General features: G+C 39.5%; 3 protein-coding genes and 1 long non-coding RNA gene across 4 annotated transcripts in view; 1 reads left to right on the top strand and 3 right to left on the bottom strand.

Moving 5' to 3' along the window:
• Positions 1-4,011, bottom strand: part of Zmpste24 (zinc metallopeptidase STE24) — a 41,782-nt gene extending 37,771 nt beyond the window's left edge. The window contains exons 1-2 of the mRNA XM_027937280.2: positions 3,703-4,011; positions 931-1,077 (exon numbers count right to left, since the gene is read on the bottom strand). Coding sequence (XP_027793081.1) covers positions 931-1,077; positions 3,703-3,825 — 270 coding nt within the window. The 5' untranslated portion in view covers positions 3,826-4,011. The remainder of the gene's footprint in view (positions 1-930; positions 1,078-3,702) is intronic.
• Positions 4,012-4,117: 106 nt separating this feature from the next.
• On the top strand, positions 4,118-6,218 carry LOC139707445 (uncharacterized). Its single transcript, XR_011709014.1, has 2 exons — positions 4,118-4,460; positions 5,618-6,218. It is a non-coding gene; the product is annotated as an uncharacterized lncRNA (long non-coding RNA).
• Positions 6,219-13,823: 7,605 nt separating this feature from the next.
• Tmco2 (transmembrane and coiled-coil domains 2) lies at positions 13,824-17,070 on the bottom strand. Its single transcript, XM_027936960.2, has 2 exons — positions 16,828-17,070; positions 13,824-14,138 (listed from the first exon to the last, which is right to left on the bottom strand). The coding sequence occupies exons 1-2, from the start codon at positions 17,068-17,070 to the stop codon at positions 13,824-13,826; spliced, it is 558 nt and encodes a 185-aa protein (XP_027792761.1).
• Positions 17,071-22,058: 4,988 nt separating this feature from the next.
• Positions 22,059-27,763, bottom strand: part of Rlf (RLF zinc finger) — a 71,189-nt gene continuing 65,484 nt past the window's right edge. Inside the window, exon 8 of the mRNA XM_027937518.3 lies at positions 22,059-27,184. Within this exon, the coding sequence (XP_027793319.2) occupies positions 22,532-27,184 (4,653 nt within the window). The 3' untranslated portion in view covers positions 22,059-22,531. The remainder of the gene's footprint in view (positions 27,185-27,763) is intronic.

Below are 27,763 nucleotides of genomic sequence, written 5' to 3'. Positions count from 1 at the left end.
GTTGGAACCATTGTAAGTGTCCATAAAGAAAATATGACATATATACACAATGGAGTTTTTTTTTAACATTTTTTTATTTGCAGTTGGACACAATGCCTCTATTTTTAATTTATTTACTTTTATGTGGTGCTGAGGATCGAACCCAGGGCCTTGCATGTGCTAGGCGAGCACTCTACCAATGAGCCACAACCCCAGCCCCTGGAGTTTATTTATTTTTTAGTTGTAGGTGAACATAGTACCTTTATTTTATTTTTATGTGGTGCTGAGAATTGAACCCAGAACCTCATGCATGCTAGGGGAGCGCTCTACCACTAAGCCACAACCCCAGCCCCACGATGGAGTTTTATTCAGCTATAAAGAACAAAATTATGTCATTTGCAAGAAAATGCCTGGAATCTAAGGACATCATGTTAAGTGACATAAGCCAGACTCAGAAAGTCAAAAGTCATATGTTTTCTCTCATATATGGGAGTTAGAAAAAAAGAGGAAAAAAAAAAAAAGGAGAATCTCAGAAAAAAGAGAGGCTAGTACAGTAAAGAAGGGGGCCAAGGAGCGAGAGGAGAGGAGAAAACAGAAGGTACTAGGCAAAAAAAATTTACCAAATTATGTTATGTGTGGTGTGTAAGAATGTTGTAATGAATCACACTATTTGTATAATTATAATAAAACACTCGAATTGTGCATTTTAAATGGTGAATTTATGAAATGTGAATTAGATCTCGATAGCTACTGAAATCATAAATATCAGATCATGCTTATGACATAAAAGTGTCCCAAGTGGGTAAAAAATAGCAACAATAAAGGTTAGGAAAGCACTGTGGGACTGGTAGGAATAGTACCCTCTTTTGTGTCATAAAAATACAAAAATGAGAACATTGCAAAGTATTAAATAATTTGAGAGACCATCTCTCCAAGACGTAAATTACTTACAGTGCCTTCAACTTCTGAATACAGTCCTGACCAGAAGCTGAAAGTACTTTTATCCAGTTGATACAGTCGAGATTTCTCAAATGTTTCAGCATCCATGATCTGTCCTAACTCCGGGGGTACACGAGTTGTTGTTTTATATATTCTTCTCTGAAATATTTTAAAGAAAACACTTTAACAAAACAGTCAATTGTTTATTACAATAGTAATTTATGATCTTACATTGAATAGTTTATAACATTAACTTGTCACTTAATCTGGACATCTGCAGAGTGTTTCATATATACGAAAATACTACATTTGGTCACGTACACTGATTACTGAAACAACTGATGCAGAAAAGTTACAGGCAGAACAAGAGAATATGAGGCTAGCTGACTAGGTAGAATAAAAATCAGGATTATCCTCACACTTCACTTTACATATGCAAACCAAAGTTTTAACATCACAAGGGTGCCCACTCTTTCTGGGTATGACTATGTCCTATAATACAGGAAAAAAGAAAAAAAAAAACTGTGAAAAAGAGAAGCAAACATATAAACCACAAGCAATAACAGATATTGTTGCTAGTCATTAAATTTGGTCCAAATTAAGAGAGATTTAAGGAATCAAAGAAATTATCAGGTCTCTAAGATCAATTTTCTCAGTATGCCAAATTTTAAAAGGTAATTTTGGCTCATGAGACATACCACAGGAAGCAGATACCAAAAAATAGGACAGAAACATCTTCTACAATGGTTTTGCAACAAATGCTTTCTCTATGTATTGTATGTCAATAAAAGTTGAGGGCATTAAATAATGCATAATTCAGTAGAGGCACTACTGAAAAGTAGTTACTCTGACTACTTAGTAATAAGTAGTTATTAAGGCTTATTATTAAAGAAAGACAGATAGATGGTCAATAGCTTATTGAGAAAAAAAAATTAAAACTGTTTATAGATTCATGTAGAATGTAAATTGAGAAAAAAAATTTGAAAAGAGAAAGGACTGAAATGCTCAAGAGAGAACAGTTAGAAAGGTTTTTACAACCATCATCAGTGACAACACAGAAGATTCTAAATAAAGCAACCAACGGTGAAAGACTGCAATAAAATGTCAATTATTTAAACTCATTTAAACATTTAAACTCATTTAAAAGTTCTGATCTAGTCACACACAGTGGTACATGCCTGTAATCCCAGGAACTCAAGAAGCTAAGGCAGGAGGATCACAAATTCAAGGCCAGTCTGGGCAATGTAGCAAGACCCTCTCTCAAATAAAAAATAAAAAGGACTGGGGATGTAACTCAATGGTAAAGCATCCCTGGGATCAATCCCCAGTACTAAAAATTCACATCTCAGTCAGGTGAGGTGATCCATGCCTGTAATCCCAGCTACTCAGGAGGCTGAAGCAGGAAGATCCAAAGTTCCAGGCCAGCCTCAGCAACTTAGCAAGACCCTGTCTCAATTTTTTTTTTTTTTAAAGTGCTGGGGATGTAACTCAATCTTAAGAGTTACAGGGTTCAATCCCCAGTACTGGGGGAAAAAGTTCAGATCTCTAATTTTTCAAGCTATTTATTAGGATTATCTTTAGAGAGCTGTTATTAAGTAACTTTTGCCTTCTACTCCCCCCCTCCCGTGCTGGAGATTGAACCCACGGACTGAGGCATTCTAGTCAAGTGCTCAACCGGTGAGCTACATCTTCAAACCCCATCCCCACCTCACATTTTTTATTTGTTACAGGGAAATGAACCCAGGGACGCTTTGCCCCTGAGCTTCATCCCCAGCTCTTTTTATTTTTTAAAGACGGTCCAGTTGCTGGGATTACCGCTCCCCCAACCCTCTAAAATTTTGAGACAGATTCATAATAAATAATTGCCCATGGTGGCCTCCAAGTTTTGCTCTTCCTGCCTCCACCTCCAGAGTAGCTGGGGCCAAAGGTGTGTGCCGCTAGGATACTATTTTAAAAATTTTTTAACGAAAATAATGTAAATATAATACTTTTTTGGCAAAAACATATGTACTTTAAGGAGATTAAAAAGAAAAAAGGGGGATGGGGTTGTGGCTCAGAGGTAGAGCACTCGCCTAGCACGAGCGATGCCCTGGGTTCGATCCTCAACACCACATAAAAATAAAATAAAGATATTGTGTCCATCTACAACTAAAAAATAAAATATTTATTAAAAAAAAAAAAAAAGGATGGGCAGGGGGTTGTGGCTTTGTGGTAGAGCGCTCAACTGGCACGCGTGAGGCACTGGGTTCCATCCTCAGCATCATATAAAAATAAATGTACTGTGTCCACCTACAACTAAAGAAAAAAATATGAAAAATTTATCAAAAAGAAAAAAGAGAGTGTCAGTCCTTGGAAGAATTGCAACATCTTTATTTTCAGAAAATGGTTTCCTAATCCTGTGGTTGAGCAGGATAACACGAATATCATGGGGAAGTGGTGATTCGAACATGTCAGCAGCTTCCTTTTGAAGGCTTACATCAAAGATAAAGGAGCCTGGGTCTCGACCCAAAGAACCAAAGAGGCTGTAGGGCAGGCATAAGCTCAAACTTGAGGGGGCTACCTTTTCCTTTCTTAAGGCCCTAGGGTCTCACGAAAAACTTCCCTGAGGTACCAAGAACCCCTAAAAGCCAAGTCCGCCATAGGGCCAAGTTAGAAGGCCCAGCAAGGGTTACGGAGTTGAAACTGGTGCTGGGACCCGAGCAAACATCTAGGACTTAGGGTCCATTCCGAGCCTGGCCTAGGGCTGGCGGGTGTTGAGTTCAGGTGGGCCCTGTCTAGGCTCACCTGCCGCTGTGCTAGGAAGGTCTCCCAAAGATACACTGTCCAGGAAAAGAGCAACACCGCCCCGAAGATACGCTTCTCGGCGGGCATCTCCCACATGGCGTCCAGCGACGCCGACATCCCCATGGCCACCCGGTTCCACCGGCTCCTTCAGCGTGCACCGGTGCCACACTGACACCCGTCCTCTCAAAGAGTCCCCGCGGTGCCACAGCGATATAGGTCCCTTCCGAGTGCCTCTACACAGACACCCGCCCCCATACCAGCCCCTCCGCGCTGCCGGCAGTGTCGCAAAAGCACTCCTCCTCTTGCCTCCACCCGCTGGGGACTTCTAGTTTCTCATACGAAAGGACCAGCCCCACCTTCCTCATTTCCGGCCCAAAGCGGGGAGGGAGCCCAGACGCTGAGTTCCGGCCCTGGCTGAGCTTGCGTTGCACCAACATCCATCCCCCGCCCCTCGACATTGGGTTCCTGCCCAGGGTTCTGGCTTTCTTCCTGGGCTTTGTAGCGCGGCCGGGGGCGGGGCTTTCTAACCTCTCAAGTGGCAATTCCTTTAAGTTTTGGGGCCTTGGTTTCCCAGAATGGGCTGCGGCATATTCTGTGCTTTCCCGGGCTGGGACGAGCTGACAGAAATTCTGGGTTTAGCGGTCGCCGACCCAGTGGGCCGCCATCGGCGCCCAGAGGTGGCTGGGAAGAATGGGCGAGTTTAGTAGGCGTCCCAGGCTGTCAAAATCTTTGCTGTTGGCTCGTGCTGTCCAGCTGCGGTAGGTGCATCCCTGGGATACCGGAAGAACGAGGCGAGGCATTGCACATGGAGTGTTTTGGCCTGTATTGGCGTGTTCTGACTTCAAGTGTATTAGATGAGAATGACGGTAGCAATGAGAATTTCACTTGCAGACCTTATCTCATCCACCCTAAGTGTACCTGGAAGTGGCATTTTGCCCAAGTGTGCCCTGGGGTAAGGCAAGAATAGGGTAGGTTAGAAATACCTGAAATGAAAGTCCTGTCTTTATCTAGGGGACAAACTCTGATCAAGTCTTAGTGCCATTTCTGTCTTGGAATTCAGAAGTGAAATGTGTCACTAAGACACCTGTCAACACATTTATTTTACTTGAAAACCGAATTTTTCTGACCAAAAGTAAATCTAATTTGGTTAATTGGTTCTATAGACTGGTGTTGCTAAGTTGCCTAATTTTTTTAAACAATAAATTTAACTAAATCTATTTAAATTAGTGATACTGCGACTCTGGAGGCTGAGGCAGGAGCATCACAAGTTCAGGGCCAGACTCAGCAATTTAGGAAGGCTCTGTCTAGAATTAAAAAAAAAAAAAAACAAATGGTTATAATAATAAGATAACAAATTATTTTGCAAGTCAGATGTTCTCCAGTTCTTTATTTACAGCAAAATTAATGGCTGACCTAATTGAATTGTCAGCTGATGAAAGATCACTTTTAATTTTGGAACTATAACTCAGAAAAAAGCCCCAAAATTGATTGACATTACTAAAACAAAACTACTAGCATTTTCATATTCTTATTTATTTGAATATTTCTTAGCCTTGTGTTTATTAAAACAAAAAAGGAATGGAATTGAAACTGACCCCTGTTGATTTAGCAGTAAGAAATACTCACCTAGGTGCATGAATTAATTGATAGGAAAGCCCCATCTATTTTAGGGCTTTATACATGTTATGCAAGCCCTCTACCAACTGAGCTTCATCCCCAGACATAAGAAATGCTTTCTCAATAGAATTATACCACTTATGTTTCTATATTATCAAAATTTGTAATTGTGTTGTTTTGACTAGCTATATACTAAATTGCAATGATAATTCAGAATTCTTTCTTTTTTCTTTTTCTTTTATTATTTTTTTTTAAAGAGAGAGAGAGAGAATTTTAACATTTATTTATTTTTTTTTAGTTATCGGCGGGCACAACATCTTTGTTTGTATGTGGTGCTGAGGATCGAACCCGGGCCGCACGCAAACCAGGCGAGCGTGCTACCGCTTGAGCCATATCCCCAGCCCCAGAATTCTTTCTAATACCTAGAACCATAAGTTATAGGGAATTGTTAAAACTTTTACTTTCAAACATATTTTTATTGTAAAGAAGTGATCAATAAAACGTTTTTCAAACATTAATTACATTTGGATAACTTGGGGGAAAAGAACCTAAATATAAGTTAGAGATGATAAAGGAGCAATGCTAAGACTGTCTTGCCTGCTAGAGAGGGGTCACATTCTCCTTTGAATGTTTATTACTTTTCTCACCCCAAAGGTTCTGACTCAAGATTAATTCTCCCCCGAATGTGTATTTCTTACTTTACCCCAAAGGATGTCTCTTACTCTTGGAATGGCCTGCATTCTCCCCTTGCTTTTCTAAATAAAATTCTGTGCCTACTGGGGTAGGGTGGGGAGAATGATGTTGAAAGCTCATTTATGTATTTTTTTAATGGATGAGGGTGTTTATTCAATTGTTATATACTTTCTGTTGGATGTATTATAAAAAGTGATTTCACGGTTTTTAATTGTCAGTGTTTTTAATTTGCTAGAATTTACATTGCAACTATTTAAACTTACATTGAAAACTTTTAGATGGAAGGATAAACACCTTCAAAATATTCTCTTCTAAGGTCATCATTATTATGCCCTCTTACTTTTCTTGTCCTTACTTATCCGTGAGTCCAAAGCCTCACTGAAACTTCTGTCACTCAAACTTTTGACAAACAGCACAAGTTTAGACTAAAGCTGCTTGAGTGCCAGTCATAACCATGATTAGTAAGTTATTTACCCTCTGTGCATCAGTTGCTCATCAGTACAGTGAGAGAGTACTTACCTCCTTCATTGTTAGGATCAAATAAGAAAATTCATGTGAAGCTCTAAGCAATGTACATGACCAAATAAGTACCCAGTAAAGGCTAGCTACTAGCTCTTCATGCTTGGGAAAATGGCATCAGTGATCTGTCCCTGTGTTTGAAGAGAGAGGAACCAGAAGATGGTGTGAAGTTTCAAAGCCAAAACTGACTGCAGTTCATTCATTCAAGAAAAATATCTGCAAAATACCAGACACTGCTAAGTGTGAGTGTGAACCAAACAAAGCCCATCCTTTCCTGGAACTTATATTCTTAGTGGGCTGGGGTGGATGGAGTGAGAGATGATAAGCAAATATATCACAGTAAAAGTGGAGGTGGTGGTAAGTGCTATGAAGAAAAAGCAGAGAAAAGGGAATAGAGTGTATTGGTGTGAGGGGCACTAGTTTACATAAGATGGTCAAGGAAGGCCTTTAAGATTAGCCAACAGTTGATCTCAGACCCCCCCCCAAAAAAAAAGTGGGTAACTGGGGAAAATGTCAATCAGAGTGAACAGTGTAAAGACCCTGAGGTTGGACAATGCTTAACCCACCTGGGGACTGGTAAGAAGGTAAGAAAGAGTAAGGAGAAAGGGAAATGCAGATCCTGATGTTACCGCTGAAAGAGTCCTTGCTTCTGCAATGCTGAAGTATAACACCAGAGAAGCACGCCAAGGCAAGTTTAGAGTGGAAAGTAGAAGCTTTATTAAAGGACAGCAGAAAAGTCTTCTCCCCGGATGAAGAAAAGGACCCAAGAGGTGGAATCCCTGGAAGGGTGAGGTCGTCCCTCTTTTATAGCTAAGGTCTTCTTTCAGCTTTCCCGCATTTCTGTCAGGTTTCTGTCCTTTGTTGTTATCCTGCAGTGATAGAATGTAGGTGGGGAGACCCAAAAGGTGAGGGGCAGATGGGCCTGAGGAGTAATCTTGGGCAGGAAGGGCCTGGAGGCGCTTTTGATTAGCATCTCCCTGTTTGCTGGAGCTGTTTCATTAACATTTCTTTAGAATGTGCTCTGGACCTTGAGAACATTAATATTTCAATTTTCCAAGTGCTGCTCTGCTTTCCCAGGCTCCATTCTCAACATGGCCTTCATTTTCGATTTTACTCGATATTAGACCCGATTTACCTAACTACACTACCTATCTTTAAATCTGGCTTCGGGGCTGGGGATGTGGCTCAAGTGGTAGCTCGCTCACCTGGCATGCGTGCGGCCCGGGTTCGATCCTCAGGACCACATACAAACAAAGATGTTGTGTCCTCCGAAAACTAAAAAATAAATAAATAAATAAATAAATCTGGCTTCACTGGCATCATCCACAACCTCCTAGTTAGAACCCTGATGTTTACTCAGAATGAAAGAATAAGCCATTGGAGAGTTTTGAGAAATGATGATTCCTCTGACTACTGTGTGAAGGGTAAATGTAATAAGGACACAGATCCAGATCAAAGCAGTGGTCCAATTAGGAGGCCATTTCAAGAACCCAGGTGAGGTCTGAAAGTATAGCTCAGAAAATTTAAATATTAATGTTCCCAAGGTCCAGAGCACATTCTAAAGAAATGTTAATGAAACTCAGAATCTGTGCTTAGTATGTCCAGTGCCTGGGCTCAATCCCCAGCACCACCACCACCACCACACACACACACACACACACACACACACAATAGAATCCAAGTGAGAGTCCAGAGTGGTAGCAGTGGATAGATAAGTGAATTTCAGAAAGTGAATAATTATGTGTCACTTATAGAAAGCTCCAACAGAGGGGCTGGGGATGTGGCTCAAGCGGTAGCTCTCTCGCCTGGCATGCGTGCGGCCCGGGTTCGATCCTCAGCACCACATACAAACAAAGATGTTGTGTCTACCGAAAACTAAAAAATAAATATTAAAATTCTCTCTTTCTCTCTCTCTCTTTAAAAAAAAAAATTCCAACAGACTGGTCTATGTACAGTCTAAAAACAGGAGCTTCAAAATATTACCAACTTTTTACTCCAAAGACTGGGTCTTTTTTTCCTCCCAGAATTGTAGAACCAATAGTAAGACTGAGCACATTTGAGCATTGAAGGAAACTTCTATTCTTGGCCAAGAATAAAATTTCCCACCCCTCGGGAGTCCAGAGGTTATAAATATAAAGGAAATGAGAATAATAAAAGGGAGGCATATATATGTCTTTTATTAAAATGATATTAGACCCAGTGGCTGGGTGGCTGAGACAGGAGGATTGCAAGTTCAAAGCCAGCCTCAGCAATGGCAAGATGCTGAGCAACTAACTCAGTGAGACTTTGTCTCTAAATAAAATAGAAAATAGGGCTGGGGATGTTACTCAGTGGTTAAGTACCTCTGAGTTCAATCCCCAGTACCAAAAAATAAAAAATAAAGAAACAAGGTTTGTTTGGCCATCTAAAATCGAACCAGTTTCAGCTAGCCCAACTAAAGAAAAACTCTCAGCCTTCAGACATCCGGTCTTCAAAGGTGAGCAAGAGTAAAGCCAGATGGCTGGCACACACCAGTAATACCAGTTACTCCGGAGGATGAGATTGAGGATTGCAAATTCATGGCCAGGCTCAGCAATTTAGTGAGATGCTCTCTCAAAAAAAAAAAAAAAAAAATTGAAGGGAAAATAGCATGGTGGTGTTATGCTCGAATTTGGGACCCCCAAAAGACCACAAAAGAGACAGCAAAGAGGTGTTTATTGTGAGCTAGCTCAGTCCTCCGTGCGCACACAGCAACTGGTGACGCTGAGAGGCCCCGAACCCAGGGTTTGTAGCAGTTTTATACATTCTTTGGAGAAGGCAGGGACCCCCACATACATCATAGCATCTCTTAGCAAATCATCACACACCACAGGAAAATCAAATAACAACTCTAAAACATGATTAGCACATTCACTGGCAGGAACAAGTTGGGTAGGGGTGATTGGTCAGTACAAAAGGGGGATTCATTTGAACTGATTGGTTTAAGCCAAGAGGGGTGTATGTGCTGAACTACATGGTTTCCCAACATGTTATCAACCACCATAAACTACTGGGAGGGTCATCTGGCATCCCAGGTATTTCCCTGTCTCATGCTGATTGGTGGCTGCTAGGGGGTTGCTATGGGTCCCCACCTAGCCTGACTGAGTCAGGGACACCTGGCTCAGCAGATCTCTCCTGTTATTTGTAGATAAACAACTTAGCAGGGTGGGAATGTGCCTAGGAGTGCTCTGTGGGTTTTTCCAAGGACAAAGGTGATGACCCTTCCTTGGACAGGCTTTGCTCTGAGGTAGAGACTGGTTTTTCACAAAAGGGGTATTCATTTGAACTGATTGGTTTAAGCTAAGAGGGGTGTTCATGCTGAACTACATGGTTTCCCAATGAAGCCAGATTTAAAGTTAGGTAGTCAGTGTAGTTAGATAAATCGGGTCTAATATCGAGTGAGATCTAAAATGGAGGCCATGTTGAGAATGAATTCCCGGAAAAGTTGAACAACTCTTGGAATGTTAATGAAGTCCTGAGAAAAGCCCTAGGCCCAAAGCCCATCCCAAAGAAGTGTTAATAAACAGCCCCTAGCAAACTTGAAGGTGCTAACTCAGAAGTCCTTCCTGACCAGATTACTTCTTTGGTCCACCTGTGTCCCAGCCCTCGGGCCTTTCCACCTACATTACATCACTGAAAGAAACTATAAAATGGAGAGACAACCGCACTTCCACGGATTCCACCTCTTGGGTCCCCTTCTTCCTCCGGGAGAAGTCTTTCTGCTGTCCTTTAATAAACTTCTAATTTCTACTCTGACCTTGCCTCAGCGTGCTTCTTTGGTGTTATTCTTCAACATTGGGGAAGCAAAGACTCGTCACTGGTCAACAGCGGTAACACCAACACGTTATCAACCACCATAAACTACTGGGGGGTCATCTGGCATCCCAGGTATTTCCCTGTCTCATGCTGATTGGTGGCTGCTAGGGGGTTGCTATGGATCCCCACCTAGCCTGACTGAGTCAGGGACACCTGGCTCAGCAGATCGCTCCTGTTATTTGTAGATGAACAACTTAGCAGTGTGGGAATGTGCCTAGGAGTGCTCTGTGGGTTTTTCCAAGGACAAAGGTCATGTCCCTTCCTTGGACAGGCTTTGCTCTGAGGTAGAGGCTGGTTTTTCATTGGTAGAACATTTGTTATGGCTTAGATATTAGGTGTCCCCTAAAAGCTCATGTGTGAGACAATGAAAGTTTAGAGGTGAAATGATTGGGTTATGAGAGCCTTAATCTAATCACTGTTAAACCACTGTTAGAGGGGCTGGGGTTGTGGGGTCTGCAGTAGGGCACTTGCCAAGCATGTGTGAGGTACTGAGTTGGTTTGATCCTCAGCACCACATTTAAAAAATAAAGGTATTATGTTCACCTACAACTAAAATAAATAAATATAAAACCCTGATAGGGATTGACTGAGTGGTAATTATAGAAAGGTAGGATGTGGCTGGAGGATGTGGGTCCCTGGGGGCACATGCCTTTCGGGTATATATTTTGACCCTGGAGAGTGCGAGTTCTTTCCGCTTCCTTGTTCAGTGTACTGAGCTGCTTTCCTCTTCCACACTTTTTGCCATGATGTTCTGCCTCACTTGGGCCCAAAGCAATGAAATCGGCCATTTGTGGACTGAAATCTCTGAAACTGTGAGCCCCAAATAAACTTTTCCTCCTCTAAAATTGTTCTTGTCAGGACTTTTGGTCACAGTGGTGAAAAAGCTGACTAAAACAGCACTCATGGGTTCAATCCCCATTACTAAAAGGGGAAAGAGGATTAAATTTAGAGGATAAGGATTTTCCTCCCTAGAGTTGTAGACACTGCTAGAGGGGTAATTCATTGATTTAACCTAATTGATAAAATAGCTCTCAAACTCTTCCCCATATCTTGCCTTGATTCTCTGCTTACCAACATCTTTAATTAATGCCATGGTTATACATATTTTGAAGAAAAGAATGATTCCTATTAAGAATGGAATGAATGCTTGGTATCAGTTTCCTATGACTATGGTATGAATCACACACACATACACACACACACACACACACACACACACACCTGAGGAGCTGAAAGCAAAGAATGAGGTGATCCTGTAAGGGTAAAAGTTAAAGGGTAAAAGACCGGGTGTTGTAAAAGTTTCTAAGCTGCAAGGTCTGAGTTAAATTTCTGTAGCTGTTAAGACAATGCTTAGATGGGCTGGGGATGTGGCTCAAGCGGTAGCGCGCTCGCCTGGCATGCGTGCGGCCCGGGTTCGATCCTCAGCACCACATACAAACAAAGCTGTTGTGTCCGCCGAAAACTAAAAAATAAATATTAAAAAAAATTATAAAAAAAAAAAAAAAAGACAATGCTTAGAACCGCCCAGTAAACATTTCCCCTGATTGTCTGGTTGTTTAATAACTGAAGGGGTCTGTGTGGTTGCACGCAGGCCTTGCAGGGCCTGAACCAATCAGTTTGAATGTAACCCCCTCCTTAGGAATGACCTATCACTCCAGCCTGACCTGTTCCCGCCAATGAATGAACTAATCATGTTTAGGAGTTGTTGTTCAATTTTCCCGCGCCTAATGATGATTTGTTCTGATGTATACAAAGCCCTCCGCCCTCCCCAAAAAGTGTACTTAAGCAGTGCTCAGCCCCTGCTCGGCGCTCTGGCTGCTTTCCCTTCTTGAGTGGGCACGGAGCCCCAGCATGCTGGTTCAATAAATCCCCCTTCTGCCAATTGCATGAGTGGTCACTTGGTGGTCTCTTTATCCGACGTTTCGTGGGACCCTTACAATCCCATCAGTTTCTGTCACACTGTGGCATTCTAACAGGAGCAGCCAGTCTGTTTTATCTTTTTATCTAGCTCATTCTACTTTTTTCTCTCACATAGACTTCTAAATCTACATTACTCTCTTGTTAAAACACTTATAATGATAATTTATGACAGTCCAAAACCCAAAATGGGGGCTGGGGATGTGGCTCAAGCGGTAGCGCACTCGCCTGTCATGCATGCGGCCCGGGTTCGATCCTCAGCACCACATACAAACAAAGATGTTGTGTCCACCAAAAACTAAAAAATAAATATTAAAATTCTCTTTCTCTCTCTTAAAAAAAAAAAAACAAAAACAACAACAACAAAAAAAACCCAAACTGTACTTTCATCATAGGGTCTTTCCAGAGGAAGAGGAGAAAACTAAAATGTAAATAAAATATTTATTTATTTATTTATTTATTTATTTATTTATTTATTAAAGAGAGAGACAGAATTTGAATATTTATTTTTTAGTTTTTGGCAGACACAACATCTTTGTTTGCATGTGGTGCTGAGGATCGAACCCAGGCCACACCGCACGCAGGCCAGGCAAGCGCGCTACCACTTGAGCCGCATCCCCAGCCCCGAATATTAAAAAAAAAAAAAAAATTTTAGTTGTAGATGGACACAATGGAATTGGCTGTCTATGGACTGATACCTTTGAAACCATGAGACCCCAAATAAACTAACTTTTCCTCCTCTAATTTTTTTTGGGGGGGTATAGGGGATTGAATCCAGGAGCACTCAAACATTGAGCCACATCCCCAGCCCTATTCTGTATTTTATTTAAAGATAGGGTTCTCACTGAGTTGCTTAGCCCCTCACTTTTGCTGAGACTGGCTTTGAACTTTGATTCTCCTGCCTCAGCCTCCTGAGCCGCTGGGATTACAGGTGTGTACCACTGTGCCCAGCCTAAAATTATTCTTGTCAGGTCTTTTAGTTAGAACAGAAAAAAAAAAAAAAAAACTGACTAAAACACTCACATTTGAGTAATTAATGCAGGAATGCCCTGGGCTGCATATTTTTCTTATGCAAAGGACCAGCACAGGCCAGCCTATATCTATGGCACAGTCCACAGCACAGCACTTTCCTTTCAATACCTCTGGTCACACCTCTTCAGCATGGATCCTAAGGCAGTAGCTCTGACCACCCTCCCTTCTTTTCTCATCCACTTCCATTCCTTTCCTACTTAGCTGCTTATGGTCTTCAGTCTGACAAGTGAGCACTACAATCCCAGATTCCACCTATCCCCACTGGAAACTGACCCTAGAGTCTTGTGCATGGTAGGCAAGCATTCTACCTTGAAGCCTCATCCCTAGAGACATTTTTAACTATCTCTATATTCCATCTTCCCCCACTACACACACAAGTAGAAGATGGGCCCTACTGAATAGAGAGCCAATCCTTGCAGGATAATTTCAATATAGTTCTCTATCTTTATTAATAACACCACTGCACACATGAGGGAAACAGTGTTTTTCTGGAAAAAAACTGGAGTTCATCACATTTCAGATGTGGAGGTAAACCCTGATGTGGGCAAGGGACTCTGGCAGTCGGAGCAGCTGCAGTAGGGCTCAGAGGAGCAATCCCTCTTCGTGGCAGGTTTTTGGGTAAGGATCATCCCTTCCAGGTCCTTCACTTTGTTTTCCACCATCTGAAGTTTTTTCAGAATTTTTTCTTGCAGACCCAAGGACAGGAAGAAATTACTACTGTTTTGATTCTGACCATTCCCTTCTGGGTTGGCTAGCAAAGCCTGAAAAAAATCTGAGCCCTTCTTGTAAAGTTGGTAGAGTGTGATTATAAACAGCAATATTTTCTAAAACAAAACAACAGAATTTGAGTGTTATTTGTTCATTCATGTCAAATGCCAGTTTACTATAAATACAAAAGGTCTAATAGTAACAGTTATACCTCATTCCTATGCCAGAACTTTCATTTAACAAAACATTTTCACATCTATTTAATCTTTTGAATATTACCACAAACTGAAGCGGTAGGCAGTTTTTCAGACCACTATATTTTGGAAGTATTTTTGCATTTATTTAATGAAGATTAATAAACCAGGTACAGTGGTACACACCTATAATCCCAACTACTTGGGAGGCCTAGGCAGGAGGGTTACAAGTTCAAGGCCAGCCTCAGCAACTTAGTGAGGGCCTAAGCAATTTAGAGAGAACCTGTCTCAAAATAAAAAATAAAGGACTGAGAATGTGGCTCAGTGGGTAAGCACCCAGGATTTAATCTCTAGTACCAAAGTAAATAAAAAGGGCTAGGGATGTAGTTCAGTAGGTAGCTTGAGTAGCACATGTGAGGCCCTGGGTTCAATCCCCAGTATCAAAAAAATATTATATGTAGTAAGCAATATTATTAACTTGCTGAAATTTGCCACATGCCAGACTCTGTGCTAGAAGTCACTTTGCCTATGCATGACCTATATTTATGCAGAAAAAAACCCTGGATAACTATTTAGATATGTCAAATTTAGACCCTTTCATTGTTCAAGGTCCATATTGGAAACAGTAGAAAACCAGGACTAAATTAATCCAGGAATTTTCACTTCCAAGTATAGTGGTCTGAAAAGCTAGATTTCCTGGTCATAAGTTTGTTTTAATATGCTAAGACAGATTCCTGCTGGGATGGGAATAAAATCAATCACTTTTTTTTTGTTGTTGTTAAAATAACTAGCCCTGCTTATTGAATATTGCATATGCTAAGCTTTAATCTGCACAACAATCCTATGAGGGAAGTACTGCTAGTTAAGGAAAAAGGTGCTTAGAGGTTAAGTGATTACTCTCAGGTTACAGAACAAATGATTCAATAGAAACTGAGGCCTAAGCAGTCTGAGTCCAGAGCCACAACATTAACTACTCTGTAATACCATTACTACCCCACTGCTTAAAAAAAAAAAAAAAAAAAAAAATGGCTGAGGTGTCTGAAGACCTGCAAGATCCTCTTTCAGACTGAGCTAAACCCAGAATTAGAGTTTGTTTCCTTTTGCTCCTTCCCTCCCTTCCTTCCAGTTGAACCCAGGGGTGCTTTATCACATCCCCACCCCCTTTTATTTTTTTGAGGCAGCGTCTCTCTATTAAGTTTTTGAGGCTAGCCTTGAACTTGCAAATTTACAATCCTCCTGCCTCAGCCTCTGGAGCTGTGGGATTATCAGTACACACCACTGTGCCCAGTAAGTTTGTTTTCTTATTTGGTTCTTCTATTAACTAACTGAATATGTGTGTACACACATACTCTCTTCTGTTGAAAGTCAGTTGGATTGCATTCAATGACATTTTGGAGAACTTAATTTGGAATCCTAAAAATTGGGTTCAAATCTCAGTTTTGTCAGCTCTAATGACATGAACTTGGGCAGGTGATAACCAAGTTACATCACCTACAAAATGGAGGTGATAATCCCTGGCCTGGCTACCATGCAGGGTTTTGAGAGGTTGCTGGACCTATTGGTGCACATTTATAAATCCCAGCTACTCTAGAGGCTGAGGCAGGAAGATTTCAAGTTTTGGGCAAGCCTTGACAACTTGGCCAGATCATTCATATATATATATCCTATATAGATGATGAAGAGAAATAGGGCTGGAGATGTAGCTCAGTGGTAGAATGTCCTTGGATTCAATCCCCAGTACTTCAAATAAAGTGAATGCTACAAAATTATCCCGTAAAAACTTCTGTATTTATCAAGTAAACCACTATTTAAGAAAGTCCTCTGTAGGGCTGGGGCTGAGCTCAGTGATACAGCACTTGCCTAGCACATATGAGGCACTGGGTTTGATCCTTAGCACTGCATAAAAATAATAAAATAAAGGCATGCTGTCCATCTACAACTACAAAAACATTTTTTTTAAAGTCCTCTTTAAATCCTGTCTCCTTTTACTTCTATTGAACATCAATGCACTTTAGTTTTCCTCATTTGTCATGTGAAAATAACCTCTATCCATTTCATATTAACTATTGGGATTCCCAAAACACTTTATTATTAACAAGAAATTATTAAACAGAAGAATGTAAAATCCTGAATGTTTCTCACAATCCCAGCTAGTTAAATTCCTATTCCCTCAAAGAGCCCCTATATATGGATGGAGGCTTATCTTGTTAAAACAGAATAATAAAAAACATTGTGATGACTTTATATACTTCCTTATCAGTTAAAGAGCACTGTCACAGTAAGAACAGAAATACCCAAGATCCTGGTTATCCTACAATGTTTATTCTATAAACATAGTAGGTACTCAAAGATAAATAAGTGATCAAATAAGTTTATGAATTTGTTTGGTCTATTTTATGACAGCAGACAAGCAAAAGATCATTTTAAGAAAAGAACATTTTATGCTCAAAACCCAGAGGTGGAGATTTTCCAGTTTCTACCATCTTGATACATGGGTTCACACTTGATCGTCTACTTGGTCTTAAATAAAGCTAGGTGGCAGCAACATGGGAGAAACAATCAAAATTCAATTTATAACTATTTAAATTTCTCTGTAACAAAAGAGTACAACCTGAATTGACCGAACACTTCGTTTCCATAAGACAATTAATCCTACTGCCAACAAAATTAAAAAGCAAATCCTCAGGGCGATTTGCACAGCCGGAGCAAGATTTTCTAGTAGCCCCAAATTTGTTTGCTGAGGCACATTGGTCTCTCCCAGAAAAGTTGCTTGTAGCCAATTCCATATTGTGCCGAGAGAGAGAGAATCTAAGAGGTTGTCCCAAGTAGAAGATGAAGGTGAAGATGGTGTCATTTTAATACAGCTTCAGGAACTACATGTGCAGAGGCTTCAGGAATTTAAACTGAGTTAGGGAGAGTGATCTGGGAGCCCAAATGTTCTGGAGTCATTGTGAGCTGTGCTTTGTGATGTCACTGTTCCAAAGGTCAGATCCTTCTCACTCAAAATCAGGCACTAGCCTGTGTTTTCAGTTTATTCTATTGCTTCCTTTCATCTTTGGCTAGTCGCAGCACTCTCGGATATAATTTTCTGCAGTGATGGAAATATTTTATACTTGCCTTGTCCAATGTGGTAGCCACCCTTCACTTCAAATATGGGTAGTGGCCAGGTGTGGTGGCATACATTAGGGACTGTAACCCTGGTCATTCTCCAGGTTGAGGCAGGAGGACTATAAATTCTAAGCCCACCTCAGCAACTTAGTGAGAGTCTGTCTCAAAATAAACAAAAAATACTGGGAATGTGGCTGAGTAGTAAAAAGCCCTGGGTTGAATCCCAGTGCATAAACACATACATAAATGTGGGTTGTGTTGCAAAGGAACTAAATCTTATATTTTAATTTTAATTAAATTTAAATTGTCACATGGAGCTCATGGCTACTCTCTTGGACAGTGTAGATGGAGAACATTTCCAACAATTCCTTGAAATGAATGGCAGTTATTTCTCACATGATGTGAGAAAACTGGAAATTTGAGAAGATAGGATTTAGAAAGGGCTTTCTTTAAAAGTGAGTAGTTTACTTTGTAAATGTGGAAGGCAGTTACTACTGGATCATTTTGTAGCTTTTCATTCTTTTCAAGTCACTATAATTTAGAAATTGTGATTTTTAAGAAGGGTTTTCATATATTTGAGACTCATTTGCATACCTATTTACAGATGGGGGATCCCACCTTCACAAGATTTTTATTAGGAACAAATGGCATAATTTTATAAAATATTTTGTAAGCAATTGCTTGCTACACTGTAACCTGCATGATGGGTTATCAAATCAATGATTTATTGACTAGTACCTAACAACTCAGCAAGATGGTGGGAAGATATTAAGTGGATGTCCTGTTCCCAAAAAACTTTCATGAAAAAACAATTCACAAGTAAATATCATCTAAATTGTTAGATCAGATTATAAAGACAGAATTCAGAAAAGTTTGCAATGAGAGGAGGGGCACAATAAATGAAAAAGGATGTTATGACAAATTAAAAAAAATATTATCTGATACATGAGTTGGAGAAATAGATACCACAGGCTTTGATGTGTTCATTCTAGCTGAGAGAAAGAACAGGAATAGAAGAGCCTCATGGAGAGGGAACCACTCCATTCTGTACCTGCAGGAATAAAAGGAGCCAAGGAAGTTGCTTGAGTCAGCAGAGGTGCATCAGAAAAAGGTGTCTAGGATGCTGTTGGAGATGGAGTGCTTGTCAGAAAGAAATGATTGACTGATTTAGGAATGACTGCTATTAATGTTAAACCCACAGCCCACCAGCAGTTCAAAAACTATTAAAGAATGGTATCCAGAAACTTTTTGAATAAAGATAGGATTATGATAACTGAAATATTTCACAAGACTCCCTATATTAGATTAGATAAGCACCTTATACTTCCAGCACACCTATATCCATTTGTGCAATTTGGGGCTTAACATCTGTTTTCCCTATTGTCAATCCAACACAGGAACCAACCATATATCCACTTTATTGACTAATGTATCCCTAGTGCTTGGCACATAATAGGCATTTGAACATTTAAAAAATATATTTTTAGTTGTAGATGTACACAATCCCTTTATTTATTTATATGTGGTGAAGACAAACCCAATGACTCAGATGTGCTAGGCAAGTGCTCTATCACTGAGCTACAGCCCCAGCCCACTTGAACATTTTTGCAAATATATTTATAGGAAAAACTGTTCATTCATCAAGTGGTTATTAATGTATTTTACTATTTGTTTAGACAGAAGCATTACAGAGTAGCTGCTAAGATAAGCCTTGGGAACTGAGGATGCTCAGTGGTGGAATGCTTGCCTAATTAGGTATTGCCTAATCCCCAGCAATGCCCTCCCACCCCGTGCCTTTGAAGTATAATGGATCTGGGTTTGAATTTTAGCTCTTTTTCTCTTTTTGCTTACTTGGGCAAGTTATGTAACCTAAGCCTCAATATCTTCATTTGCAAAGTGACAATAATTCCTATCTTGCAGAGCCTGTAAAAAGGATTATATAACGTGTGAAAAGAACCATGTCACACATATAGGTAAGGGCTACTATTACTGTAACATTTATGACTAAATAAAAGGTATGGTAAGTCTCCAAAGCATAAGGTGCCTCAAAGAAAATCTGGCTCAAAAAAATCATTAAGTTTTTGATTTCTTTTCAACACATGAACACATTTAACAATAAACTTAAACACCATCTATGCAGGCATCTCAGCACACCCCTAGAGTGTCATCCACCCATGCACCACTCAGCAGTCTTTAATATCACACCTTCCTAACTTAACAGCTACTTTCAAGCCTTCAATAGGTTCTTCACTGCCTTTCAAATAAAATCCTATGAAGAACATGGCTATAGGACACTAAAATTTCTTTTTTCTATTTAGCTATCCAAACTTCTCTCCTTTGCCTCTCCCATTTATTCTTCCAACTACAGTCATAGTATTCTTGTTAATGCCTCTAACAGTCAAAGCTGTTGCACCACAAACCCACCACCGCTCCAGGATTGAACCTAGCAATATACTACAACTGAGCTTCAGTCCTTTGAGACAGGGTCTAAATTGCCTATGCTGGCCATGAACTTGTGATCCACCTGGCTCAACCAGCCCTGAGTAACTAGGATTAGAGGCATGTGTCACTTTGCTAAGAGGATTACCTTTACATTACCTGGCTATCCATCAATAGATATTGATTCTTCGTTTGTCTAAATACCATGTTCTCAAGGAAATTTTGCTGTTTTTTTGGTCTTCAAATCAATTTTAGGGTGCTTTAAAAAAAATTTTTTTTTTTTTAGTTGTAGTTGGACACAATATCTTTATTTATTTTTATGTGGTGCTGAGGATCGAACCCAGGGCCTCTCATGTGCTAGGTGAGCATTCTACTGTTGAGCCACAATCCCAGCCCTTGGGGTGCTTTTTTTTTTTTTTAGGTGTAGGTGGACACAACACAATGTCTTTATTTTTATGTGGTGCTGAGGATTGAACCCGGGTCCTGCCTGTGCTACGCGAGTGCTATACCGCTGAGTCACAATCCCAGCCCTTTGGGGTGCTTTTTTTAAAAAAATTGTTTTTAGTTGTGGATGGCACAATATCTTTATTATTTTTTAATGTGGTGCTGAGGATCAAACCCAATGCCTCACATATGCTAGGCAAGTGCCCTACCACTGAGCAACAACCCTAGCCCTCAATGTTAGCTTTTTTATGGTACAACTTTAATTATCTGTATTATTTTGCTTAATATCAGGCTTCCCTACTAGAGTCTGATGTGTATGATACAGGAAGCTTACACCCTGTTCTATACTCAATCAGAAGCTAGCAGATGGCATATGCTTAGTAAATACATGGTTTCTTGTTAACTATTCATATAACTTTCCTAGGTCTCTAGTCCTTTTTCTACACCTCCTAGCTAAATCTGCCAAATATTTGTTTGCAGGGTTTTTTCGTTTTTTGCAATGCTAAGGATTGACTGTAACCTTCAACATGCTATTCATCTTGCCCCTCTACCACTGAGTCACAACCTAAACCTCATTTATAGGTTTTATAATCTCCTGCCTATTCCATTTACCTTTCTTTCTCAAAGGGGTTTGGACCTCCAAATGCAGTCTGTCAAAAATATTTATTCTTGAAGGTGTAGACCAAGTAGGTCACACTAGGCCAGACTTTCTACATGACAGCTTACATATTAATCAGTAGTATGATGACAGGAGGCATCATTTTGGGGGTGGAAAGGAACCACCTTTCTGATTTTCATGTTTCTTTTACAAAGAAAGCAAACTTGACTTTTTCACAGGTTACATCTTAGTCAGAAACAATATGCACAAGTTTTCCATTTCTATACTTAAATGAAGAAATGTCAGCACTGGATTTATGAGGTGATCTGCATGACCTGGCTTTCATCTATGCTTGGAACTTTAGTTTCACCATTCACTTTCATAAATAATACTCAGTTTAATTATGGAAAAGTGGTATTTTGGGTACTTCAATACCTTTTACCTGTTTTTCTTTCTCATTAGTGTCCCTCCAGGCTAGCATTCTAGTCAAGAGATCAGAAACTGAGCTTCTTGTATTTGTGTCACTAAAACTCAACATGACCAAACTCATTATAAGTTTTCCATGCTCTTCCCAAATACCCACTCATCTCTTTGTATTCCCATCTTATTGGTTTCATCACTGCCAAATCTTAAGTTTTTCTCAAATCCTTTTCTTCACCCTTCAAGTCCCAACAATCTTGTCTTTTTACATATTTTGTTTCATCTACTCTTCCCTTTGCTAGAATTACTATGATTACTTCAACAGTCATATTACCTCCTATCCTGTTCTTTGAACTTCAAATCACACTTGAATTTCAAGTCATCTATAAATTAATTTGAATGTGTACTTAACATCCTTCAAAGGTTCTCAGTTGCTTATAGACTCAAGCCCAAACTCTTCAATGTTCACAGGTTCCTACTTATCTCTACAATAAGCATCAGCCCTTTTACTGCTAGTATATCAAATTATTTGTAATTCCCTGGAAACAGGCCTTTGAATTTACTGTGCCCTTCACATTCTGCTTAGCATACTCTTTCCTTTCTACTGGTCAACCTCTGAACTTCTTCCTCTGGGAGCTATCTTGAATCCCAGAGCTAATTACTCTCTCAGAATTTTCTACAAAAAGTCAAGGGTCATTCAAAAAGAACCTTGATCTGATGATCTGGTTAACAAAAAAAATTACTGGGGTAAAATATGAGTGCACATTCCAGGAAACACAAGTGCAATTCCAGTTTATATGTGACATGAAAACTCATTATGAGTAAACCAGAAATGGGTGAAAAATTGTAATTTATTGAAACTCAACTCAAAAAATATAAGATGCTGTAGTGTACAATATATTACACAAAGCACCCTTGGGTGCACATTCAAGTCAAGTAAGAACTCCATATCCCTTTCCCTAGCCCTCCCACCCTGGGACCTTAGTATTTGTTTCATATACAATCATGCACACTTAATTTGAAAAAGGAAGCCCCAGTATATTTTGATGTATTAATTAGCACCAAACAAGAGTACAGTTCCGTTTTTTTTTTTTTAATAAACAAACAAAAAACCCAATCAATAAACCAACTGGAGAGCTAATGGACTCAGCCAATACTGCTGACATAGATATTATACATTCATGTAAATACACAGCCTATTCTACCCTAAACAACGGTGTGGCTGGTTCTCAGCCTTTGTTCATGTTGGCAATTGTCCCCATGTTGCAGTGATGGAGCCAGTCTGTTTCTGAAACAAAATTGTTATTTAGGAACTTCCTACACAAAGCTCATCTGTCTTTTTTGTTGGAAACAAGTCTAAAATTGGTGTGGAAAACTTCGATCTTTCAAGGACTACCACTGGCCGAAGATAATGAAGCTGTTTTAAGGCAAGCTCTCCACAGTCTGTTAATGCTTTGTCCAATACAACCCTCAGGTTTTCCAAAGAAGGAACTGTTGTTGTTTCAGCTACTATTAATGGTGGGATTGCAGTCAAGTTCTCATGAACTGTAGAGTCACTGGAAGAATGAGGTATGTCAACTTCAGGGTCGTTGTTATTAACTATATTATTTGTGGTAACATCCCCTGTTAAGTCATTACTGGGTGGTGAAGAATTACTTAATGTTAAGTGCTCTGAAGACTCCCAATCATCAAAATCATCCTCTTTCTCTTCACTTTCCTGAATAAATTTCAGAAATGAAGATTCAAATCCCATAGGTTTGTAAGCCTTCAAATCAAATGACCTGGGCTGTGAATGTTTCCTAAAACTCTCTTTTGGGACATGGGTTGAATTTTTTACAGTGTTTTCTTGCCCTGAACTGTGCTGCCCAGTTTCTTCATCTTTGATCCTTGGTAAAGGCAGCTGGAAACTTGGGAAATAAGTCCCACTTTCAGTCCCACTGGGATTAGATATGGAATTTTCTATTTTACAGGGAGGAGACTGAACTATATTACATTGTTCCAGAGAAGTGGTTTCTGAACTATGGTTACATTTCAAAGTTCCTCTGTAGATCAGAGCGTCTGTATCAAATGCTGGGTTGCTTTCTGCACACCCTTTCTGACCACTATCCCTTTCACCTGGATGAGAAGAATCAGTGTTCTGGAGGGGTGCCTTACTGTCACCCAGGGAATGGCTGTGCTTCATGTGCTCTGATTCACAGCTTATATTTTCTTCTTTCTTTATACAGAGCTCTGTTTCAGAAGGAGGCTCCTCCTTTATTTTGGTACCGTACTTAACACAAACAACAAGGTTTTCCATCTGTTGCTCTAAATAGGCACTGCTCATCTGATGAGTACGTTTGTAATGCCTCACTATGCTGCTCTCCAATTTTACCACAGATAAACATCCCTGAACCATGCAGGGGTACTGTGTGTGCTCAGACTGTTCTACACACATATGGAGGGCTTCAGCTCTTGTTTTAAAACTAATTGGAGCTTTCTTTTCTTTGATTAAACCACATTTTTTAGATTTAGCATTAAATGACCTCCTGGTAGTTTGATGTTCGTGCCCCTGTGTGTGAGCTGTTTGACATACCTTTTCACTTCTTAGTAGCTTTTCATTTGCTACTTTTTGGCTTCTGAATAGATCATCATAATAGTCCTTATGTCTGTAATATACATGTTGTGAGTAATTACTGCGATGGGTGAAAATCTGGCCACAACCATTAAGATCACAATGAATTTCATAATCTGAATGTATTTCTCCTTCAATATTATGCTGTTCCATCAAGTGGTGTTTCAACTTGCTGAATGTATAAAAAACAGCAGGGCATTGAGGCTGGTTACAGGAAAACCTTGCTACAGATTCATTTTCAGAAAGTACTTTAGGCTCTTCAATATGGTCTAGGTTATGAGAGTCACTACAGTGCTTAGCAAGAGCTTTGGAACACAGGAATCGTTTGTTACATTCCTTATATTTGCAAGCAAATATCTTTTTACATTTTACAAGTTCCCTTTTGGTTCTTGCTTTGTCTTTTTCTAAACATAATTGTTCTTTGTTGTACTGATGTACAGTTCTGTAATGGCGAATTAAGCCTTTTAGATTAGTGAATGAAGAATTGCAAGTTTTATGGATACAATGGAATGGTTTATGGTATTTATTCAAAATATAGCACAGGTTTCCTTTAGCAACAGTTCGCCTGCTACCTCTTCCCTCTCTTCCTTCTCCTTCTTCTCTATGGCTGCCTATTGGTGATGAGATATCAGATGTTTTACTTTCTGTTTCTTCACAAGATGACTCCAAATCTGTTTCTGAACTGCATTCATCCTTTTTAGAATGACAACGTGGCTTCTCAGAGTTGCTGCTGGGATCACCTCCAAGTTCTGTAGAACAATCACCTTTCAACCTATCTACTGAGCATGGGCCTTCATGATCGTATTTTTCATTGTCTAAAAGTTTGTGAGTTGCTCTGTCACTGCCAATTTGATGTTTATTTTTATAATGAATCCTAAGGTGTGTTTTTCTTGTAAATGACCTTTGGCAAATATGACATTGGAATGGGGAATACCGATGTTGAAACATTGTTAGCTGAAGGACCTTTTCTTTTGAATAATTATGCTTTTTAAGATAATGCATTAACAAAGCTTCTCTGGTCACAAATTCATATTTGCATCCTTGAAGCTCGCAGAAAAAAGGCTTAGCCGCCAACTGTGCAAGGTACTGACTTGGCACATTTTCATCTTGATTCTGAAAATTAAGGTCTGAGATAGTAGATGAAACCGATTGAAGAGACTTAGCACCACTGGATGGGTACCCCTGCAATGACCCTGAGAAAGATCCATGTGCTATTGAGTTTTTCAAGCTTAAATGTTTCAAACGTAACAGAAGTTCCAACATAGTATCTTCTGTACATGGCCTTTTAGAAGCACAAATAGAAGCTTCTGAGGAATAACCTTGAGGCTCTCGCTTACATTTAATATGAATATTGTGATCTAGACCTTCATCTGGGGAGTCACTGTTTGTATCTGAACTAGGTTTAGGATCTACATCAAACTTTGTCTGATTATGTTCATTACCCAAACAGGGAAAGAGATCTTCTGTCTTTATCTTTTTGGGTTTGAAATGGTATGGATGTACCTTCCGCAGATGCTTCTGCATCCCTCTTGCATTTTTGTATGTGGAACTGCAGCCATCAAAACCACAGGTAAACTTAGTCCCATCAAAACAAACTGCCATACTGGAACATTTTTCTTTCAAATTGGAAGGCACAAATACCTTCTCATGAGATAATAATATGTCCTGCATGGTTTCAGAGTGATCCAATGTGTCAATTAACTCTTCATTTAATGAAGCTGAAGAACTGTGACTTAACTGATCACTAGAATTACTGTCACTGTTTTCTTTCAGATTTTCTGCAGTTTCTGTATCTATCTGAGAACTAGCTGTTCCTGCACAGAAAAGAAGATCTTCAGGTAAATGTGATCTATCAGTTTGGTCGAGTAGATGGTGCTGAGCAACACAATCTTGTTTTTCACCTGCCACAGACTCCTCAAGTTTCACTGATTTCTTTATGTCTCCATTTGAACCTTCAACATTATGCATTGAGAGGTGATTCTGGTATTCAATTTTGGAATAATAGAACTTTTTGCAGCCAAGAACGTTGCAAGTGTAAGATGCATCCCTAAAATGTTGTGCTTCATGATGGTAAAGCTGTCCCAAGTCACTGAAAACAATATTACAGCCATTTAATTCACATTTATAACGAAGATCATCATGTTTTTGTTTATGATTAAGTAGTTCATTCACGGATCCAAACCTAGCATAACAGTCTATAGACACACACATATAAGGTTGGGGACCACAATGCACTTGTTCATGTTCTCGCAGGTGAAAAGCAGACATGAAATGCCGTCGACAATAAGTACACTTCTCTCTTCTATTTTTCATATCCAAGTAGTGCTTGGCATTTTCATCATTATTTTGGTGTTCAGCTTTAAGATGCACGCTTAAGTATTTAAACTGTTTAAACACACGGGAACAGTCTGTCCCGGGACATGGGTACAAGTCTCTGTCTTGCAGGTGGCAATCTTCTAATTTGCTGAATGTGACATATTCATGAGATTCTCCTTTGGCTTGTTCATTCAATGACTGATTTTGCTCCAGGGTTGCAGAGGGGCTCTTGGGACAAATACTCTTTTGAGAGCCTTTCAAAAGCAATTTCTTTCTAGAGCGTTCCCTTCTGCTTGGTGGCATTTTAACATGTTCCATTACATGAGGAACAAATATTTCTTTTCTCTTGAACTTTCTAATACAAACTGGACAGGTGTAAATTCCATCTTCCATATGCATTTTAGAATGATGAAGAATCCGGGCCTCTATACATTCCCGCTTACATAACAAACAGAAAAACTTATACTGAAGCCACCTCTGGTATCTTTCAGAAGAGCCAATGGGTTTTTTGTCTCTTTTCTCCTTATGCTGATCTGTCAAATCTCTTCTTCTATATTGTTTATCTTCTTTACCTTCATCATAGTCACTGAGAAATGACTCTAAAACATCTGTGTCATTAATTGACATTTCATAGCCACTTAAATCATCATCAGAATCTGAGGCTTCTTGTCCTAGGAGTTGGTGGCAGTGTCGTTTTAAAGTTTTCCAGTCCCAAAATTCAGGATCAAAAGGCCAGTGGGCTTTTAAAGCTAATAACAACTCACATCGAAGAGAATTTGGAACGGGTGCATTTTCTTCATCAAATTTTTGATCTGGCTGCAAATATAGTTCTTCCAACATATTAAATCCATCCAAACTGGGTTCAATTAAGAATTCTGTAAGCTGACAGGCTCGTCTAACTTCCAAATCCTCTGGTAAAAGACAGGAAATTGTTTTACAAACTGATGCCTTCATTTCCTCATCCTCACTTGACCTGAGTTGAAGAGCTCTGACACATAATAAAATTGACACCCCAAGACCAGCATCTTGTGCCTGTAAGAAAAAGAGGGAAGAAAAGTTATTGTTAAATATATAGAGAGATTCAATTCATCCCCATTAATAAGCTATTTTAGGTCTTAAAATCTTTATAGAGTTTTTAAATTTCATCTTAAATATTTGTCCATGCAAATTACATTTAGATCCTTCTTGTTTCAAGAAGCAAAGTACTGGATTAGAAAGATGTTACAACCATGAACAATAATGATATATATTTATGGAATATCCAATTATACATGGCATAGTATATTAAAGCATTCCCTAGTGCTGGGGTTGTAGCTCAGTGGCACAGCACTTTTCTAGCACATGTGAAGCACTGGGTTAATCCTTAGCACCATGTTGGGAAAAAAAAAAAAAAAAAAAGCAAAAGCAAATAAAATAAAGGCATGCTGTCCATCTACAATTACCAAATAAATAAATAGTTTATTTTTTTTTTAAAAAAAGCAGTCCCTAACGCTCAAGATAATTATCTATATGCCAGGTGATGTATAAACAATAAATACCGATGAATTCAAAGGAATACAGGACAAATAAGGATTTAAAGAATGATGGTAAGTTGGGTAAAAAGAACAGGGT

This window comes from Marmota flaviventris, chromosome 10, assembly GCF_047511675.1.
Source record: "Marmota flaviventris isolate mMarFla1 chromosome 10, mMarFla1.hap1, whole genome shotgun sequence".
NCBI lineage: Eukaryota > Metazoa > Chordata > Mammalia > Rodentia > Sciuridae > Marmota > Marmota flaviventris.
Note: the sequence above shows the minus strand (reverse complement) of the source record. Positions and strands in the feature narration are given on the sequence as shown.